Here is a 22,388-nt window from a genome sequence, read left to right as displayed (position 1 = left end):
GTGTCTGCTGCAGCTCTCGGGCAGGCACTGTGATGTGCCGTGTCTGCTGCAGCTCTCAGGCAGGCACTGTGATGTAACGTGTCTGCAGCTCTCGGGCAGGCACTGTGATGTGCCGTGTCTGCTGCAGCTCTCGGGCAGGCACTGTGATGTACTGTGTCTGCAGCTCTCGGGCAGGCACTGTGATGTACCGTGTCTGCTGCAGCTCTCGGGCAGGCACTGTGATGTACTGTGTCTGCATCTCTCGGGCAGGCACTGTGATGTAACGTGTCTGCTGCAGCTCTCGGGCAGGCACTGTGATGTACCGTGTCTGCTGCAGCTCTCAGGCAGGCACTGTGATGTACTGTGTCTGCATCTCTCGGGCAGGCACTGTGATGTACCGTGTCTGCTGCAGCTCTCGGGCAGGCACTGTGATGTACTGTGTCTGCAGCTCTCGGGCAGGCACTGTGATGTACCGTGTCTGCTGCAGCTCTCGGGCAGGCACTGTGATGTACTGTGTCTGCATCTCTCGGGCAGGCACTGTGATGTACCGTGTCTGCTGCAGCTCTCGGGCAGGCACTGTGATGTACCGTGTCTGCTGCAGCTCTCGGGCAGGCACTGTGATGTACTGTGTCTGCATCTCTCGGGCAGGCACTGTGATGTAACGTGTCTGCTGCAGCTCTCGGGCAGGCACTGTGATGTACCGTGTCTGCTGCAGCTCTCGGGCAGGCACTGTGATGTACTGTGTCTGCATCTCTCGGGCAGGCACTGTGATGTACCGTGTCTGCTGCAGCTCTCGGGCAGGCACTGTGATGTACTGTGTCTGCAGCTCTCGGGCAGGCACTGTGATGTACCGTGTCTGCTGCAGCTCTCGGGCAGGCACTGTGATGTACTGTGTCTGCATCTCTCGGGCAGGCACTGTGATGTACCGTGTCTGCTGCAGCTCTCAGGCAGGCACTATGATATAACGTGTCTGCAGCTCTCGGGCAGGCACTGTGATGTACTGTGTCTGCAGCTTTCGGTCAGGCACTGTGATGTAACGTGTCTGCTGCAGCTCTCGGGCAGGCACTGTGATGTAACGTGTCTGCTGCAGCTCTCGGGCAGGCACTGTGATGTGCCGTGTCTGCAGCTCTCGGGCAGGCACTGTGATGTACTGTGTCTGCTGCAGCTCTCGGGCAGGCACTGTGATGTGCCGTGTCTGCAGCTCTCGGGCAGGCACTGTGATGTGCCGTGTCTGCTGCAGCTCTCGGGCAGGCACTGTGATGTACTGTGTCTGCTGCAGCTCTCGGGCAGGCACTGTGATGTGTGCCTCTTATCACGAGGTCGTCATTTCTGGTTTGGCAGCACATACGTGACGGCTGTTCCCCTGTAGGAGGATGTGGGCCTCTTGAGGTCGTGGAGTTCACTATGGGGCCCTCGCTATGTAACACTATTTTAGCTCCTGGGTACTCGCTACTCTATTAAAACTGCTCACACATACACGTGATAGTCACCAAAACCTTGATTTTGTAACAATGGCCTATGCTGGTTTTGTGTTAATTGTTGAAACACAAAATCTTGACTTTGTTTTATCATAGAAACAATCAACATTTCTTATTATGACGCTCCATTATAATAAATGGCTAAACAAGGGGTATATTTTTTGAATTTGTGACTATTTATCACTTTTAGGCCTAGGACACCCTGCGAGTAAAATCGGACAAGGGGACTATGATTATAAATTACATTCCACTCGGACCAATGTTACTCTATCAGGCCCTTCCCGTCTGCCATTTTTTTTTTTCTCAGCCTTAATCGGACAGAAAACAATTGCAGCATGCTGTGAGTGTCAGCAAGTCTTGGATAACTCGCACCCATACAAGTTTGGTGCAAGTGAAACATCGGACTGCACTCTGATGACACCGGAGTGCAGTGCCATATAAGCACAGGCTGACAACGGAGGAGATGGAGAGATTAATCTCTCCCTCTGCAACTGAGATCTGATCGTAGAATCGAATTGCAGTATAATGTCTCTCAGCTCACGCTGGCAGGAGAGCAGGAGCCGAGGGTCCTTAGCATATCTCATCCAATGCTCTCGAATCGGATGCCAAACGCTCCTGTGGCCCCATCCTTAGTCCCCCAATATAGTCTCCCATCCTGTTCTTCTCATACTCTCCTTGGTAATGGCGTTCACTATGTCCTGGAGAGAGCACTTGCATTTCTCCTCTGGATAACTTCCATGTTCTCTTTGAATTTATCAAGATGGGCATCGAGGATATGGACTTGGAGTGACGTCTTGCAGCCCATTGTTGCGTAGTTCTTTATCCGGGTCAGTACAAGCTGTGCATAGTTTTCATCCTTGTGATTACCTAGGAAGCCGTCAACCACTGCAACAAAACTGTTCCCAAAACTGTCGCTTTGTGCTTCCTACTCAGTTTCTTGGGAAATTCACTGCACTCTGTGATCTTCTTGATTTATGGTCCAACAAAGACACCATCTTTGTCCTTTTGTCTCAGACAGCTTGGGAAAAAGATCTTGGAGGTACTTGAAAGCCCTTGACTCCTTATTGAGAGCCTTGACCAATTGTTTTTGAGCTTTAATTTGATGTGTAGTGGTGGCATCAGCACCTTGTGGGATCCACCAGTGGCTCCACTTTATGTAGTTCTTTCCCACAGAGAGCTCTGTCCGCTGAGTCGGTCCTGCCTATGATAGTGCACCTGAGTGTCCCGGCTGTCCCAAAGGCAAAGCAAGCAAGGCTACTTTGTAAACCGCCTTGGAAGTCTATCAGGAATGACACCATTTGAAATCTCCAATAGCTTCCCAGCCATACTTGTACTTGTACAAGGCACCTAGCACCATCTTGTATTGCTCTTTCAGGTGCACAAAGTGAGCCACAGGAAGAGATGGATTCCCGTTGTAAAGCAGCATGGTCTTAAGGCTCCTGCGTGAATTATCAGACGCCACTCCTTGGGGTTACAGGTGATTTGTAGTGCTGCCTCCTCGCACTCCCTGCTCTCCCCTCCTGCAGGGACAAGCTGTCGCTCACCGCTGCGGCTGGCTCCCTCTATGCTGCCCGACGTCCCTGTGCTCCTCCACGTGGGTGCCTCATCCCGGAGTCTGTGCACGTGTCACAGGACCTCCAGGATCGCTCCAAGGGAGTGTACATGTGCACCGCTGCCCCTCTCTTAAAGGGCCAGGGGCCCACTCTTAGGAAGTGCTTTTCAGCCCATCACTGGGTATTTTAGGTACGCTCCCACAAAGGTAGGTGCCTATTCAATACCATCAGTTAGTCAGTTGTGTTCTGTCAGGTCACACTGTCCGTCCTGTCCCTGCCTGTACCTGGTTCCAGCCCGTCCTGCCTGTTCGCACTTCGGTCCAGTCCTGTTCCTGCCTGTATTTTGTCCCTGCCAGTCTTGCCTATTGGCACCTGGTTCCAGTCCTGTCCTGCCTGTACCTGTTACCAGTCCGTCTTGCCTTGCTATAGAGGCTCTGCTTTCTTGTCCATCCTGGCCATGCGATCTGCCTTGCTAGTGACTTTGCCTGTCCGTCCTGCCCTGCTAGAGACTCTGCCTGTGCTGTCTGCCTCAAGTGAGCCACCCTGGTGGTCCTGTGTCTGACCTTGTCCTGGGGGTCAGCTGCCACAGTTTTGGTCTTCTACCCCACATATGGGTAGGCCCAGGGTCTCCCTGTGGTCCAGTGGTCCAATTCTGCTCGCTGCATCACCATCCCTGGCGGCTAATGTTATGATTCCTATAGCCTCAAATAGACCGGTCACGTGGTTCCATAAGCACAGTCTATCTGACGATAGAAGAAGCTGTAAAGAGCTTGGTGACGCGTCCTCTGATCTGTGACTTGGACGCTTTCATCTAATAAGTTTAATTGCTGGAGCCTGTATGTCAGAAGCTCAGCGTTGGACTTGGTGAGTCCAAGGTCTCTGAGCAGATCGTTGAGGTTTTCTGGGTTAGGGTAGTATGGCTTCAGTTTCTCAGCTGCTTCTGAAAAATTGAAATCTGGATCTTCAACATCTTCCTCGGGTTTCCTCCTTGCTGCTTTCTCCAGAAGGTGGTTAATCTCTGTGTGGAGGATTTGGTACAGGGAGCTCAGGGTAGGGTGGCAATGGGTGAAGGTGTCAGGAGGTGGGTTTTTGCCATTACGACGTTTAGACGGGTCCACCATGAAATTGGTTGAGTGGTCAGTCGATTCACGCCAAAGTCTTGGTATAGCAAAATGCTTGGCTCTTTTCTCCCCTGTATGCAAATGAGATATTTTGGAATGAGAATTAATTTCACACATTACTAGTTCTAGACAGTTCAAGAAACTTCTTGATAGTTCTCGAAGTCTCTACTCAGCACTGAATATTTCACAAATATTCTTAAAAATAGATACATTTCAAAATATGATTGTGCTGACCCCAAAAGCAAAGTTTATGGGGAATAACTATTATTTTTTTTGTTCATTTTAGGCTCAAAGAATTAGGAAAACACACAACACCTAAGGAACAAACAAATCTGTCAAATTGTTACGTAGTGGAAAGTTACTAGAATGCACTAAGTACAGACAGGGTTTCTTATGACAGGTTTGATGTCTTGATGTCTTTAGCTCCTGTGGCCATACTGTAATTGTTCAGGTTTCAGATCGTGGAATTCTATCTAGTGTTTTTATTATCGTTGACGAGTATACAAGGGAATTGTGCCAAACGTTGCAAAAAACGTCCTTACAGGGTTATTCCTATACCACCCAATTCCACATTGGGTGAGGAGTGGCGCCGGTGACGTGGTGTTCACAAATACCTGTTGGAGTCCCTCCAACTAACATGCAATTGTACTTTTTAAAATGGTGGAATATTCTGGCACTTTTGTTTTTCAAAAAAATAAAAAAATTGCCCCCCTTTTTGGTTTTTAGAAGGACAGGACTTGGGATGGCATGCTTTGTACTCTGGGACATCAAGCCAGATTTGGTAGGATAAAGTCTTAAAGGGAACCTGTCACCAGATTTTGGCCTTCTAAACTAAAACTAGCGCCTGTGCTGCATTCCATAAAGGTACATCTTACCCCCTGACCCCCCCCCTTCCTCCTTCCCTGTAGACCGCAAAAAGACCCGTATGTAAATTGTCCGGCCTGATGGGCATCCTAATCTGCGCCTCCTGTCTATCCTTTGCCCCCTTCCTGAGCGGATTTACGTGGATGAACGTCCTCATATGCCTCCATGTAGGTGGGAAAAAATCTCCATATTCCCAGCTCGCACAATCCTTTTTAACTCTTCTCTCTGGAATCTTGCAGGTTGTGGTTGTGACAGGCTTATGGTGAGATGATGATATTTCCACTTCTGTATTATGGCCCAACAGCGCTCACTGGAACCTTCAGTAGTTAAGATTTTTTTCTGTAACCAATGCCATCAATATGTTTTGCAACAATAATGTTGTGAAGGTCTTGTTGACAGCTCACTGGTTTTACCCATCATAGGATGTTTTTTGTATGGCACCTTGGTAATCGGACAGCTTTGTACATTATTATTATTATTATTATTATTATTATTATTATTATTATTATTATTGCGCCATTTATTCCATGGCGCTTTACAAGTGAAAGAGGGTATACGTACAACAATCGTTAACAGTACAAAACAGACTGGTATAAGAGGAGAGAGGACGCTGCCCGCGAGGGCTCAGTCTACAGGGAATGGATGATGGTACAATAGGTGAGGACAGAGCTGGTTGCGCAGTGGTCTACTGGACTGAGGGTTATTGTAGGTTGTAGGCTTGTTGGAAGAGATGGGTCTTGAGGTTTCTCTTGAAACTTTCCACAGTAGGGGAGAGTCTGATATGCTGAGGTAGAGCGTTCCAGAGTATGGGGGAGGCACGGGAGAAATGTACATGCCACCAGTTGATATTTTTTTTTTTTTTACTAAGTGGTAGGATTGCCTTCTAATTACTGATGACTTCAGCTGTTGTCATGACTTTGCATTGCTTTCTGCACCTTTCTTCATGTGTTCATTACTTTTTTCCCTGTCTTTTCTCATCATTGCTTAATTTATGCACATCTGTGGTTTGATTTTTCTTTGTCTGCATGGATTGGATGAGTTATTACTTACACCTAGTGATAGAATTGTCAATAGCACTATTAGTAATATATGTGTTTAGAAAATTAGATAGGTGTTCAATATTTATTTAATCCACTGTATATAGGCACAGGTGTACTACTCTGATTTTGTTCTGTGGCTCTGAAGAGAGGGACCTTTTTGTGCACCTTTCATTTGTTTGCACGTACTTGGCCGATGCGGAGACTGTAATGTGAGCTGAGCTACCCTTAAGCTAGATTCACATCGCCCTTTTTTTTTTTTTTTTTTAATCCAACCAAGTCCAATACAAATGAAAACACAACTGCATGTCTATTATATTCTGTTTTACATTAACTTTTTTTTTTTGGCTTCGCAATGGACTGAGGATATATGCGGAATCTTTTCTTTGACTGAAGCAACGCAACCAATTATGTTTTGGATATTAATGATTTTTTTTTTTTTTGGGGGAGGGGACAGAGTTGCTTAAAGTTTTTTTTTAAAGTTTTTGCTTCAAGGAAAGTACCTCAAATGCTCTAAAATGGCAAACTGAGCAGATACACACCCATCCATCCATCCATCCATCCATCCATCCATCCATCCATCCATCCTTCCTTCCTTCCTTCCTTCCTTCCTTCCTTCCTTCCTTCCTTCCTTCCTTCCTTCCTTCCTTCCTTCCTTCCTTCCTTCCTTCCTTCCTTCCTTCCTTCCTCATGCAGTGGTTTTCCACCTATATAAATACAATACTAGAACCAAGCTTACTATATAGAAACAGTATTGCGAAGTTTATTATTTTGTTGCTGTACTAGAACCAAGTTTATTACATGGATTCAGTATTAGAAACATGCTTGCTTCTCTGAAATAAGCATGGTTCTATTACTGGATGCGTCTAGTAAGCTGGATTGTATTACTGTATCTAAGCTCTATTGTTACAGTAACAGAACTGGATATACTACATAGATATAGTAAAAGCTGATTTTATTACATGTATAGTAACAGAACCAAGCTTCCAACATAGAGCTAGTATGAAAACCAAGCTTACTATGTAGGTCTAGTAACAGAACAGTTTATTACATGAATCCAGTACTAGAACCAAACTGTGTATTAAGTTTAGTTCTGTTACTGTACTGTATATATGTAGTAAGCTTGGTTCTGCTACTATACTGTATATATGCTAAGCTTGCTTCTGTTCCTGTATATATGTAGTAGGCTTGGTTCTGTTACTGAATGTAGTAGGCTTGGTTCTGTTACTGAATGTACTAAGTTTGGTTCTGTTACTGCAACCAAGCTTACTACATAGATACAGTAACAGTACCAAACTTACCACATAGATACAGTACCAAGCTTACTACATACAGTAACAGAACCAAGCATATTACATAGGTACAGCAACAGAAACAAGCATATTACATACAGTAAGTATCAGATGTGTGGTGAACATGTTTCTATATAAGAACGGTTTTGATGTATTGAGTCTCCACAATGGGGATTTCATATAGAGGTTTACTATGAGATCTTTGGAATGCTGATGTAGAACATCTAAGACCATTAGAAGGTTATTCTGGTCTTATTGCATTGAAGTGCACTATATCACCTACAGTAAAGGCTGAATAAATAACATGGACAAGGCCTGGTGCCTTTAGGAGGCCTTGTTACTAATAGATCAGTGTATCTGGAATGCACAAGCGGGCTCCAGCTTTCATCTATATAAACCCCTGTTCCCTCTACAGCCATTATCAAGCAGCCATGGACTGCTGCTCATGGACCTCTGCTGTCTGCTTGCCCTCCAAAGATTGCCAGCGCCTGCAGCCCGTTATCAGTTTATTTATCCGTTTCTTATACCAGGAATAGCAGAATGCAATTTATTTTTATTTTTTAGAGAAGTTTCTCTGGATTTAATAGGAAATGAATACATGTACTAAAACGGATGTCAGGAGTGATTAATACGCCTCCTGCCTTCTTTTTGTGTCCTGCACTAGTCTACAGAAAAATGTTGATCAGCTTGTATTTTTTTTTTTTTTTTCTCTTTTTCATACAGAACTAGAATCTTTGAACCCCCCCGGACCTGACGCTGTTACTGCCAGTGTAGATATTAGGAATGCTCTGTAGAGGTTATAAAGGTCTGGAACGTTCTGCACCTATAAAGGGCTGTGCGGTGTAATCACCTGTCAGTCTTCAGAATGCTGTTCATCCGGAGCTCACGAGGACTGTGCAGCGTGTGATGACTGCACACAGCATGACTAAGCAAATCCCAAATACTCTGTGACCTCTGTCTGTGTGTTCTATGAAACCCTCATCTGTGTATAAACAATGCTGAGACCGTAGATTAACCGCACTATGAGTGCCTGGATGGCGGCCAGACCCCTGGGATTTACACCTACTAGCAAAGGGGACATGCTTCTTTCTAAGGGGGGGAAACTTTGTGCCTTAATCCTAGATAGGAGAAAAGTCCGCAACCTTAACATAAATGACCACCTCCATGAAAGTGATTTATTTATTTTATTTTTTTAAAAACTCCTTTCTTTATCAATCTGATGGTTGTGAATCCATAACAGAGGAATATAGAATCCATAAGGCTACTTTCACACATCCGGTTTTTGCTCTGCGGCACAATACGGCGCTCTGCAGAAAAACTGCAACCGCTTTTTTTTTTTTTTTGCCGCCGGTTGCGTTTTTTTTTGCATAGACTTACATTAGTGCCGTATTGTGCCGCATGGGCTTGCGTTTGGTCCGGTTTTTGCCGCATGCGGCAGATTTAGCCGATGCCGCGGCCGGATGGAACGTTGCCTGCAACATTTTTTGCTCCGGCAAAAAAAACGCATCGCGCCGCATCCGGCCGCTGTGGCGCATTTTTCAATGCATGCCTATGGACGCCGGATGCGGCGCGATGCGGAAAAAACGCATCCGGCTGCCGCATGCGGTTTCTTACACTGCGCATGCTCAGTAGCGTGCCGCAACCGGAAAAAAACGGACGGGCCGCATGTAAAAACGTATGCAAAGGATGCAGTGTTTTCGCCGCATCCGTTGCATAGGTTTCACAGCCGGATTGAGCCGCACTGCTCTAACCGGATGTGTGAAAGTAGCCTAACAGAGGAAGATAGTCGGCAATGAGTGCAGATGGATGGGTTCACCAGTTGATCGGTGCTCGTTTACTAACCTCGATGCAACTCTCGCTAGCGTTTCACACTGACCTTTTTACATTATTGTCAGCAGCACATTTTTTAGATTGGGTGGGTGTGCTGCCGAAAAACAATAGAATATTGTTTACACTTCAGTGTTTTGTTTTGTTTTTTTTTAATTTTTATTTTTTTTGTTTTGTGGGGTGAATAAAATAGATAAAAAAATAATTATTTTTTACAATTTGTGTGGCATCCTTTTTTTTATTTACTTATAATACATAAAAAAATAAGTAAAAAAAAAAAAAAAAAAAAAGGATGCCACCCCAATTGTAAAAAAATGAATTCTTTTTAGCTATTTTTTTCACCCCACAAAAAACATTATAAATGGAAAACAAAACACAAGTGTAAACGATATCCTATTGTTTTCCGGCAGCATACCCACCCACTCTAAAAAAAAAATGTGCTGCTAACAATGTAAAAGGTCAGTGTGAAACGCTAGCGAGAGTTGCAGCGAGGTTATGAAACGAGCACCGATCAACTGGCGAACTCATCCGTCTGCACTCATTGCCGACAATCTATCTTCCTCTGTTATGGATTCACAAAATAGGTCTGCAGCCATCAGATCAATAAAGAAAAAGGTTTAAAAAAAAAACAAAAAAAAAAACAATTTTTGATCTGATTTCAAGGGAATGAGCTTTAAAAATAAAAAAAAACAAAAAAAACTTAAATGCAGTCCAGACGTTGCTCGATTGTTTCCTGCTCAAAAGACAGAACCTTGCCATTTACTTATATTATTTCTTTCTTTTTGCACGCGAGGAAAAAAAATAATTTTATTTCTTATGATATATATATTACATAAGAAAAAAATATTTTATTTTTTTTCTTCGCGTGCAAAAACAAAGAAATATAAGTACCGTAAATGGCAAGGTTCTGTCTGTTGAGCAGGAAACAAAAGGACAACGTCTGGACTGCATTTGAGTTTTCTTTTGTTTTTGTTTTTTTTTTTTATTTTTCAAGGCTCATTCCCTTGAAATCAGATCAAAAATTGACATCTTAATTTTTTTTTTATTTTTTTTTTTTTTAATTTTGCAAATAAAATTGTTAAAAATAAATAAAAAATCCCCAAAACTTTGCCTTAGTGCCGATAAGTGAACCAGTGTTATGTGATATAGCTATGCGTTATAACCTCTTGTATGCGAATCCGTTGATTATTCTTGATTTCTCCCTCTTCCTATGTGTTTGTATCCTGAAAACTCAATAAAATCTATTGTTTGACAAAAAAACCCCAAAAACATGGCCTTAGACTATAACGGGTACATGTTCTATCCATGAAACACATGAAGCTTCATTTTTATCGGCATAAATGTGCCACCAACGAGAAAGGAGCATTGTTTGCTCGCTCAACCTTCTTAGGCTATGTGCACACGCTGGATCTTTGTGGTGACCACAAAGATGTGTGTTTTTGCTCCCAAAAAAAACCGCACCCTCGACATGCATTTTTTTTTTTGACACTTTTTTACCGCGTTTTTGCCCAGTAAATTTAAGTCAAATTTATTTACTGGAAGAGCTCCAAAATGTTGGCAAAAATTGCAGAAAGAATTGACATGCTGCATCTTTGGGGTCGCCACAAAGACGCAGCCAAAAAAAACCTGCAGTGTGCGGACAGGAAAGTGAAGTCTCATAGACTTTGCTGGGGATTGAAATGCATGCTGTTTTGAAACCAAAACTGCACCGAAAAAATGCAGCGTGTGCACGAAGCGTTATACTGGATAGTGATCAAAAGCTGAACAATTGGTCGTCACCCCCTTTGGAATAGGCCCTATGTGCTTGAAAAATACATCATATGGGGGTATAAAATTCACATCCGGATCTTGGCATCTACTAAACAAGCACATTTGAAAGCCAGAAAAAGGGGGTACCCGGTTTCCCTGAAAATAAAACCTACTCCGAAAATAAGCCCCAGCTTGATTTTTACAGGATTTTTGGCGAATGCTTGAAATGTAAGCCCTAGTTACAGACTGGGCCAACATTAGGGCTGCACAATTTCTTAGGGACACTAGCATTTGTATTTCAAGATTAAGATTGTTTAAGGATCCTGATGTCTTCAAAGTCATGTGACATGATGTAATCAAATGTCTCTTAATTACAGGAGTCTAAATGAACCTAATAGCAGGAGGGCATGCAGGACTGGGATTAGGGTGAAGGGGGAGGAAATTAGGCAAACTCACAAGGCCTCCATTCTCTTAGGGCACCCAGCATTTATATCCTGATGATAGGACTCCTTAAGGACCTTTTTGACATCACATCATGTGACCAAAGGTCTCTTAATTACAGGAGTCTAAAAGAATTGAACAGGAGACAGACTGGTATTAGGGGGAAGGGAGAGCAAACTGGGCAAATTCACAAGGGTCCCCCCCCCCCATTCTTAGGAGCCCCCATCATTTATATCCTAATAATGGGACTGCTTAAGGACCTTATTGACATCATGTCATGTGACCAAAGGTCTCTTAATTGTAGGAGTCTAAAGCTGACGAACAGACAGGCTGGTTTACTTGTTACAGGGCTTAGAGAATAAGGCCGAAGCCACACGGCATGAAAATTGGAGTGAGTGGAACGCGATAAAACATCACATTCCACTCGGACCAATATTAGCCTATGTGTCAGCACCTCTGAGCAATTATTTTCTCAGCCCTAATCGGACCGAGAAAACAGTCGTAGCATGCTGCGGGTGCAATGCGATCCTTGTTTCTCTCGCACCCATTCAAGTTGATGGGGCGAGAGAAAAATCGCACTGCATTCGCAGTACACCGGTGTACCACAAGTGCAGGGCGAGAATGGCAATAGCCGACAACGGAGGAGAGCGGGAGATAAATCCCTCCCGCCCCTCCTCAGTGCCGGCCCGCCCCCCGCAGCTGTCGTCCGATCGCGTGATCTGACCTAAGTCGCAGTGACACTTGGCTCCCGCTGTGCTGCCAGCGTGAGCCGAGTGTCATGCGAGGATCGCCGTAGTCCCCGTGTGGCCCCAACCTTTACCGTATGTTGATGTTCCAGATTTGATATGACTTTATTTGAATAAATGTTGAATTGCTTTTGGTTCAAGAATATATGGGGATTGTTCTTCATGATAGGGAATGATGTCATTCAAAACTACTGGAAAAAAAAAAAGTTTATAGCTATGTTGGGAAAAATAAAGTTATGGCTCTTTAAAAGAAACTGAGAAAAAGCAAGAACTAGCAAGCACTATCGTGTTCAGTACTCGTAACGATCAGTTGGATGCTCAGATGGGCACAACTCGAGCAGTTGAGTTTAATGGAAGTCATTGGGGAACGCGCGCATTTTTCCAGGAAGTCTTCCAGAAAAATGATTGAGTCCTCCATGGACTTCCATAATACTCTGGTGCTCAAGTAGTGCCCATCTGAGCACCAACTGCTCGTTAAGAGTACCAAGCCTGATAGTGCTCGCTCATCACTACCAAGAACAAATATTGCCCTTTTATATAAAGGGGTTAGATGGGTCTGTAATTGAATTACTTCGGCCGAAGAGGAGATGTCAACAGAGCTTTGAGGAGGAGCTCTACAGGCTTGGAAAGTCTAATTGTTGTTGGCTGAGCATGGACCCTCTACGTTTACATTAATGCTGCCTGCTATGGTATTATCTAAGTTTTTCAGCAATATATATAAAAAAAAATTGTGTTTTTTGTGCCTTTTTAACAGGATGCAAATGTTACCTGGCATACAGAAAACCCAGACTTCACCAAGTGCTTCCAGAATACAGTCCTGGTTTGGATTCCATGCATCTACCTCTGGCTCTGCTTCCCTTTCTATTTTTTATACCTCCATCGCAATGACCAGGGCTACATCCGAATGTCACATCTCAGTAAGGCCAAAACCGTAAGTCCATATTTTCCTGTGGTAGCTACCATGTCTATAATTGGGTACGATATTCAATAGAAGGATGAAGCCATCAGTTTGGCCAAATCTGGCTGTGATTTAATATGGAAGCCAAACTGTGTTATGGTAGTTTGACTGAAAATGGAGATAGTTGTTGGGTCTTGGTGGTCACCGTCTTAAATGGAACTTGTCATCTGATCTATAGGAATCTGAGATTGGCTTCTATAGTTTACTCCGTAGTATTAAGGGGACAAGGTGACTAGTCACAGATGGAGTTTTCTCCTTGGCTTCGCCCTACCAACTTGGCTAGGCTTTAAGATCTCTCCCTGTGCGTGAGTATATTAAGAGACCTGTCGGTGTAGCGGTGTGGGCCGGTCCGTCACCCCAATCTGTATCTTCAGCTATGTTTTCTCTAACACCACTCAGTGTAGGAGTCTAGCATGCAGGAACCGGTCTTACTCATGGTGTTTCTGCTTCAGGCAGCATAGATCCGCTGACAGGTTCCCTTTTAGATGCTTCTGGCACTCCATTGTCACTTTCCTACATACAGGTTAAGATGTTTGCTCATCTTTAAACTATTTACAGTAAGATAATGCACAAAAGCATCTAGTGTTTGCTAGTTCTGTGGTCACAAATCCTTGGCAGAAGAGCATGGCAGACATCGCTGCCATCAGATGGGTACAGCATGCACAGCATTACCAAAACTGTTCAACAGAAAGATAGGTCCTGATCACCCATCTGTAATCTGACACTTAAAGGGAACCTGTCAGGTCCAACATGCACCCAGAACCATGAGCAGTTCTGGGTGCATATTGCTAATCCCTGCCTAACTGTCCCTGTATCTGGTAGCATAGATAAAGAGATCTTTAGAAAAAGTATTTCTAAAGATCTTTTAACATATGCTAATGAGTAGTGTTGACCCGGACCTGGGAATCCGGCTCGGCTGCACGATCCGGATTCGGGTTTTTTTCCTCTCCCCTTTCCCCTCCCCCCACTCTCTCCCCCCACGCTGTCTCCCCCCCCCCCCCCCGCTCTCACATATATGGGGCCGAACTCCGGATCGGATCCGGACTTCTTTTTAAACCCGCCGGGTAGCCACCGGACCCGGATTTTTCACTATCCGCTCAACTCTACTAATGAGCTCAGGAACTAGTCCCCTAGGCGTTAGTTCCCTTGGCTAGTCAGCTCCATTAGCGTGTTATTACACTGTGGGCGTGCTAACATGCTAATGAATGCAAAGTATCAGTGGATGATCTCGCTCACCTTTCCGCTGCCATCACGTCCGACACTGGATTTCGGCTCAGTGTGCATGACCCCAGAGTTTGTCATGCGCACTACTTCAGTTTTGAAGCCAGGACGCGTACACCCAGCTTCATAGTGTGTATGACCGAAACTCCTGGGTCATGCGCACTGAGCCAAAATCCCACGTTGGACACGATGGCGGCGGAGAGGTGAGGGAGATCATCCTCTGATGCAGAATATTCATTAGCATGATGGCACGCCCACAGGGGCATACTAAGGCCGGTTTCACACTTGCGTTGAACGGCATCCGTTGCATGTGTTGTGTGACTGATGCAACGGTTGCATATAGTGGCACAACGGATGCTATGGATCGTACAAAATAACACAATCTGTTATAGGTTTGTTTTTTTTCTTGACTTAATACATCTGGGCATGCGCAGTTGTGTAAAGACGGATGCGTTAACGGAATCCGTCAAATGACGGATTCTAACGGAATCTGCCACCATAGGCGTCCATTATAAAAACAATGGACGCCAACGGAATCCTGCAGGTTGCGTTTTTTTGACTCTTCGCCAAGCACAGAAAAACGCTACATGCAGCGTTTCATCTGCCAGGCGGATGCAACGCAGTGTCGGCTGACGCAACGCAAGGTCATCCGTTTCTATTCATAGCTAATAGAAGTCTATGAGGAATAAAACTGTTTCCTGCAACGGTTACCGTAATTCCTCAAGGTGGCGGATAGCAACGGATGCCGTTCAACGCAAGTTTGAAAGCAACCTAACATGCTAACTGGGGCGACTGGCAAGAGAAGCAACGCCGAGGGGGCTACTGCCCTAGCTTATCAGCATACGGTAAAAGATCTTTAGAAATACTTTCTCTAAATATCCCTTTATCTATGCTAGTGTATACAGGGATGGTTAGGCAGGGATTAGCAATATACACCCAGGACTGCTCATGGTTCTGGGTGCATATTGTTCCTGACAGGTTCCCTTTAAAGGAGTGATCTGTGTTATTTCAAAACTCCACTGAGGCAGCTATGCAAGTAAAATAATTAAGTGACATATACATTCATCCATATCCCAATCCTCGTCATTGGCCTTCTCTTTACCTTTGCTGCATTGGTGAAGTCCCATAATACTCTGAGACCTCTGCAGCCAATCGCTGGTCTCAGTGGTCTTGTGCTTTATATCGCGGAGGCCAGGGATTGACTGCAGCAGCCTTATTTTATATAGTAGTTGTTTGATCCATGAATCGCCCAATAAATTTCAGGGTTCAATTAGAATTTGTATTTAGACAGTCCTCCTCCTCATGCTGTTCACATTTTGACATCCTGAGACCAAGATGACACCTAACAATTGATCAGTAGCACCGCGTCATTGCAAGGCTTCAAGCAGAATTTTCTCAGACGGAAGTGGTCACTGACTCTAGAGTGTCACTGGCAGGGTTGTAGAGAGAGATTGAAAAGTCACAGGCATAGAAGTGGACGTCCTTGGCCACATCCCACACTGATGACTGCTTAATTATGAAGAATGCCCTTTGGAACCGGATGATGAATGCCACACAACTCCAGGCACATTTAAGAAAGGGGAGAGGCACCAAGTGTCACATCTGACCATTTGAACCCGGTTACATCTGCATGCTAGACAACCTGCAAAGGTACTGACCACACCACCAGGCACAGGCGGCGTCATCTTGTTGGATGAGGAACCAGTAGGCCTCAGTGCTGCTCACTGATGAGTGGATTCACACGGAGCAGAAATGATTGCCACCAATGATGTTGGTGACAAGGAAAGCGCTATGCATCTGCCACTGTCACCAGACGAGCATTTGGTGGTGGTGTGGGCAGGTGTGTCTAGTCAATACAGAGCTGCCTTACACTTTGTGAATGGTACAGTGATAGCCCCTACTACTGGAATAACATAATTAACCCAGTCATTGTGCCTCTGCATGAACAACATGGGCCTAATTTAATCTTCATGGGCCACAATGCTCCAGCTCATCTAGGTCACATCATTGGGGAATAGCTGCTAGTGACTGGGGTATCTCAAATGAAGCCGCCTTCACTCTCTCTCCAGACCTGAATCCCATAGAAAACCTATGGGAGCAACTGAGTTGCCATGAAGAGGCTTGTAACTCTGCACCCCAGAACCTCAATGACCTCAGGACCGTCCTTCATGAAGAGTGTGATGCCATTCTTTTGCCAACAATAACTCCACTTGTGACCAGCATGAGACGTTGTTGTCAAGTTGTAATTGATGCCTAAGGCCATGTAAAATGTTAAGACGTTGACCTTTTCGAAGGGTATTCCCACCACTTGTGTTGGCGTTTGTTTCAATATATAGTTTGGAGATGATGAAATCTCCATTACTACTACTTAAACTTTTATTATAAACTATCAATGTAGCTTGAAACCTTTTACATTTTCCATAAATTTCACCAAATGCCAAATATCCCTAAAGTTTGTGAGTAGTGTAGGTTTCCAGTTCTGAGACCCACCAGGAATGTGTGTGTGAATGATGTTAGCATCACTTTTTATTGGATTTGTGCTTTATGCTCTGTGGGCTATAATGGGATTACATCAGGAAAGCAATCAGCCATGTCAGAATTTGTCTTCTTGGCAGATGCTCAGGTTCCGCAGATTCTGGGCTCATTCTTCTGTGTTTAGTAATGCCTTTCATCTGCAACACTTGTATTACGTGTAGACATGTGTATAGGAATTGGGTTCTTTGGAACTTTTCTGTCACTTATCTCCAGTTCTTTCTATGTGTAGCTGGAGTTGGCACAGTACAAAGCAGACGTTGTCTAGAAGTTTCCAACAAGTCTCCAAACTCAGTATGGGATTTCCTTAGAAATCTGCTTTCTGATATAAACAGGACTGAATATACACACACACACACACACACACACACACACACACACACTGAAACTTCGATTTGCGAGCATTTCGCTATGAGCAAAGCTTGCTGTAAATTTGTAACTCAGTTTACAAGGAAGCTTTGCGAGCAAAATACTCACTCGCACACACTTCCGGTTCTGTACTTTACACGCGCTGTGACCCGCTCTTGCGGTCCGCACAAACACATTATGCACACACACACATTATGCTCGCCTTACCTTCCGTTCCCTCGCTGGCCTCATGGTTCTTGTAGTTCGCTGGTACAGAATGTGTATCGGGTAACCATCACGACGATGGAGGAACTTCCGCTGTCAGCCGCTACTCAAAGGCAGTGCGCTGACAAATCAGAGGCAAGCGGCTCCTGCTTTTTGACGTCAGCGATCTGGCTGCGGAAGTTCCTCCATCGTCGCGATGGTTGCCCGATACACGTCCTACAGCGGCGAACTACAACAACCGGGAGGCCGGCGAGGGAACGTAAGGTAAGGTGAGAATTGTGTGTGTGTGTGTGTGTGTGTGTGTGTGTGTGTGTGTGTGTGTGTGTGTGTGTGTGTGTGTGTGTGTGTGTGTGTGTGTGTGTGTGTGTGTGTGTGTGGAATGGCACAATAGGGGACCAGGATGGGACATTTAACAAGTTGTGGAACGAATTGTCTGAGCTTGCATTATTTCCTATGGGAAATCTTGCTCTGCTAGACGAGTAACTTGGTTTACAAGCGCATTCCCAGAACTCCCAGGATTCTGCTCGTAAACCAAGGTTCCACTGTAAAATATATCTAGCTATCTAATAATATTTTTTTTTTTTAAACTCGTTTTATTGAAGGTTAAGTAAGACATTACATTATAGGATAAGTCAGCAATTTGTACTTTACAAGTATACACGTATACTGTTTGATAAGCATAGTAATAAAGCAACATCAATTAAATCCACAACTATTACATTCAATCTGGCCTTAGCACATTAATCATTGCAGAGGTGTCAGTTCATGAAACATATCCATTCTGGGGCGAGAAGCCCACCTCAATAAGAGAAGCGCAACCCAGATTACAGAGGTCTCGTAATATCCCCAATACATTATATCATAAACCACGTATTTCTCCTTTCCACCCATCAGAATACCATTAGTTACTATCACGCCAGTACCGACTGTAGGCTATCAGCTAGGGAGCCGGGCGATCCACCGGTCAAGGGCGAGCCCATCCATCTACCCCATATTTTGTCAAATTTATTTAATGATCCCCTTATCTTATAAACATAGTGTTCTGACGGAATTATAGCATTTACCAACGCAATCCATGAGGCTCTAGTTGGCGGGTGGATGCCCATCCAGTTTAGTATAATGCCCTTCCGGGCCAAAAATAATACCTTTTTTATTAGTAAATTTTCATTTTGGGACCAGGAGCGTACGTCCACCACCCCAAACAGACACAGAATTGGGCACAGAGCAATTCCTTTCTGAAGTATGGTGGATAGAGTCGTTACAACCTCGCTCCAATAGGAGAGAATGACCCGGCAATCCCATATCATGTGCCAGAAATCAGCACCGTCTCTCCCGCATCTTGGACAACCCACCCCCACCAGATTATTCGCCTTTTTCATCTTGTTCAATCTTTGAGGAGTCATATAACTTTGGTGTATTATGTATAGCTGAATCAGTCTATTATTGACTGCAGGAGAGACTAGCGTGTGGGATTCGACAATGTCGTCCCACACTACATCATCAATTTCAGGGATCCTGACACTCCACCTCTCCCGGACAGAAAGAGGACTGTTCATGGCCTTGGCCCGGATAAGGGAGGAATACAGTTTGGAAATGAGGCCTCCAGGGCCCTGTGATCTGATAATTCCAATGACTGGAAAGGAAGAGAATCTAATCCCACGACCAGAGAACTGAGCCCGAAAGGCGTGCCTAATCTGGAGATACTGAAACCCATGAGATTCCGGCAAGTCAAATTCTGCACGCAGCTGCGCAAAGGGGCGGAGATCACCATCCCGGACCAGTGATCCCAAGGAGACTATTCCTCGATTCCTCCATTCGCCAAACCCCGGCAGCCCACAAAAGTGTGGAAGGTCCAGGTTATCCCATATTGGTATCTCAGTTGGCATATCATGGAAACCAAAAATGGTTTTAGCCTCCCTCCAGACCCTGGCCCCCAGTTTGTGTATTGGGAGGACACGACCCTCAGGAGCCCTCTTGTGGTCCGTCAACAATGGCCATAGGAGATCCATACCTGTGAACTCTGCCAGAAGACCCTCCGGAGAACCCCTCACCCCAGGAAGTGTCCAATGTCCCAAATATTTCAATTGTCCGGCCAAATAGTATAAGTACAGATCAGGAAGGGCCATACCCCCCATGTCCTTGGGTCTCTGCAATTTGGCCAACTGGACCCTTGATCTGGAAGGACCCCAGACAAAGGTGATCATCAAAGATTCCAGGGACCGAAAGAAAGAGCGGGGAATCTGTACGAATACATGTTGGGTTATGTAAAGACACTTTGGTTGCACTATCATTTTAAGGAGATTAATCCTTCCCGCCACTGAGAGCGGGAGTTGGCTCCATCTATTAAATTTCTCCCCGAGGTGTGATAATAAGGGGGCAATGTTTCTTGCTATCATCTCCGAAGGGTTTCCCATCAATATAATCCCCAGGTATTTAAAATGATCCACCACTGGAACTCTACAGATGTGGGTATTCATCATTTCCTCCCTGTCCCGGGATAGGAAGAGAAGGTACGATTTTGACCAATTTATTGACAGGCCCGAGAACTCCCCGAATCGGTCGATTAACTCTACGGCTCTAGGAATGGAGGAATCCGGATCAGAAGCAAACAATAACAGGTCGTCTGCATACAGAGACAAACGTTCATCTCCCTTACGGTGTCTCACTCCCCGGTAGATTGGGTCCGTCCGAATGTGCACTGCCAACGGTTCCATGGCGAGGGCGAACAGAAGAGGGGATAGAGGACATCCCTGCCTAGTTCCCCTCCCCAAATGGAAGGTTTCCGATACTCCGCCTCCCACCTGAATGTTAGCCGTTGGGGCTTTATAAATAATCTCAATCCATCTAATAAAATCGTTGCCGAAACCAAATGCCCGCAGTACCTCCAGCAGGTATGGCCATTCTATAGAGTCAAAGGCCTTGGCCGCATCCAAGGAGACCAAAGCCCAATCCTCCTCTAACTTGGTGCCCATCTGTAGAATCACCTGTGCCCTCCTCAGATTATCCGAGGTACTTCTACCCGGAATGAATCCAGACTGATCCTCATGTATTATGGAGGAGATCACTTTATTGAGTCTAGTTGCTAGAATTTTGGTAAGAATTTTGTAATCAGAGTTCAACAGAGAGATCGGTCTGTATGAGCCACAATCCAGTGGATCCTTATCTGGTTTCAATAGTAGCACGATGGTTGCCTCATAGAAGGAATCAGGCAACTGTCCCCTGCGGAACGAAGCCTCAGCCGTCTCCAGGAGAGCTGGAATCAGCTCCCCCCTATACTTGTCGAATATCTCAATCGGGAGTCCGTCCGGGCCAGACGCCTTACCCCTATTGAGGGCTCCCATCGCCTCCACCATCTCTTCCATGCTAATGGGCTCATCCAAGGCCGACCTCTGGGCCAAAGTCAATCTGGGAAGCTCCAGATCCCGCAAGTATTCAGTGATCTCCTCCCTTGACACAGCCAGCCTGGACTCATATAGGTTCCTATAGAAGTCCAGAAACACCTTCAGGATGCCAGTGACGGAGGTGATTGATTCGCCACCGGAGTCTCTGATCTTAAGGACCGCAGGTGAGCTAGTGGATTGGCGCACCAGGAACGCTAGTAAACTACTAGATTTGGTTCCCTTGCTCAAAATATCTCTGGTTCATGAAGAAGACATGCCTCTTAGCCTTATCCTGCAGGAACAAAAGATATTTCCTCCCAGCCTGTAGCCACTGGAATCTGTTTCCTTCAGAAGGGTCTGAGGTAAATCTATGTTCAAGCATTCTATTTTGAGTGGCCAATTCCTCCTCCTCTCTGGCCGCCTGTTTCTTGACATAAGAGATAGAAGAGTGACAGCATCCCCTCAAATACGCCTTAAGCGCGTCCCAGTAGGCCGAGTGATTCTCTTCCACGGAGTTCGTCTCGGTGTATGCCCTGAGCTGATCAGGAATCCTATCATTGGTACCAAAGAGTGACAGCCACCAAGGGTTAATCTTCCGTGACACTTTACGAGACTTACAACCCTCCCACTTAATGCTGACAAATACCGGAGAGTGGTCTGATACTGATCTGGGTAGATGACACACCGATTGTATATGGGCACAGACTCTTTCATTTCCACAGATGTAATCAATTCTAGACAATGAGTTTTTCCCTGGGGTATAACATGTATATTCTCTCAGTACTGGGTTAAAAAACCGCCACATGTCACACCACCCCACCTCCTGTAGGAATGCACTCAGTCTAGTTTGCATCGTGGGGGAGATCGGGACCTGTCGGGTGTTGAATCTATCCAGCCCTGTGTTACTAATCAAATTGAAGTCCCCCATGCAGAGCACCAAGGCTTGTGGGAACTGTGAGGCAAACTTAGCCGCTTCATACAAAATTGAGATTCCCATCGCAGGGGGGATGTATATGGCCAAGATCACTATCATGATCCCATCAATGTGAGCCTGGATAAACACATACCTCCCATCATTATCCTTTATAATCTTACCCGGGTCCCACCGCAATGCTTTATGGACTAGTACCGATACTCCCCTCGAATATGAGGAATGAACAGAGTGAGCTGACCATTGAACCCAAGGCTTCTGGAGCACTCTCGTGGTTTCCAACAACAAATGGGTCTCTTGTAAACATACAATCTGAGCTTTGGATTTTTTGATATGTGCAAATACTGCCGCCCGTTTCCTGGATGTGCCCAGCCCCCTAACATTCCATGTCATCAAGCTTAAAGCCATTGAAATGTATCTCGTACTGAATTAATAGGGAAATGTCAAAAACTTAACCCACAGTAGAACTTGGGCAAACGTACCCTTAAATACAAACTATCGGTTGCAAACACACAGCCGAAAGAACTGATCCAGTAGTGTGACCAGGAGAGGGTGTCCCTAGTAACGACCAGGGTGAACCAACGTGGCAAGATGGTGTACTTGGTACGGGGGTGTCCTCAAACAAGGACTTAAGCTTCTCCTGCAGTCCAACGTCTTGAGTTATCCTGCAACATAACCTTTAATCGTACGTAGGTAAGAGAACCCA

At 45.2% G+C, this 22,388-nt stretch overlaps 1 protein-coding gene across 1 annotated transcript in view; it reads left to right on the top strand.

Annotated features, from left to right (window-relative positions):
• Positions 1-22,388, top strand: part of LOC142245330 (multidrug resistance-associated protein 1-like) — a 261,385-nt gene that overhangs the window by 50,159 nt on the left and 188,838 nt on the right. The window contains exon 2 of the mRNA XM_075317960.1: positions 12,842-13,018. Coding sequence (XP_075174075.1) covers positions 12,842-13,018 — 177 coding nt within the window. The remainder of the gene's footprint in view (positions 1-12,841; positions 13,019-22,388) is intronic.

The sequence above is a fragment of the Anomaloglossus baeobatrachus genome, chromosome 7, assembly GCF_048569485.1.
Source record: "Anomaloglossus baeobatrachus isolate aAnoBae1 chromosome 7, aAnoBae1.hap1, whole genome shotgun sequence".
Classification (NCBI taxonomy): Eukaryota; Metazoa; Chordata; class Amphibia; order Anura; family Aromobatidae; genus Anomaloglossus; species Anomaloglossus baeobatrachus.
This window is presented reverse-complemented; position numbering and strand designations above follow the sequence as displayed.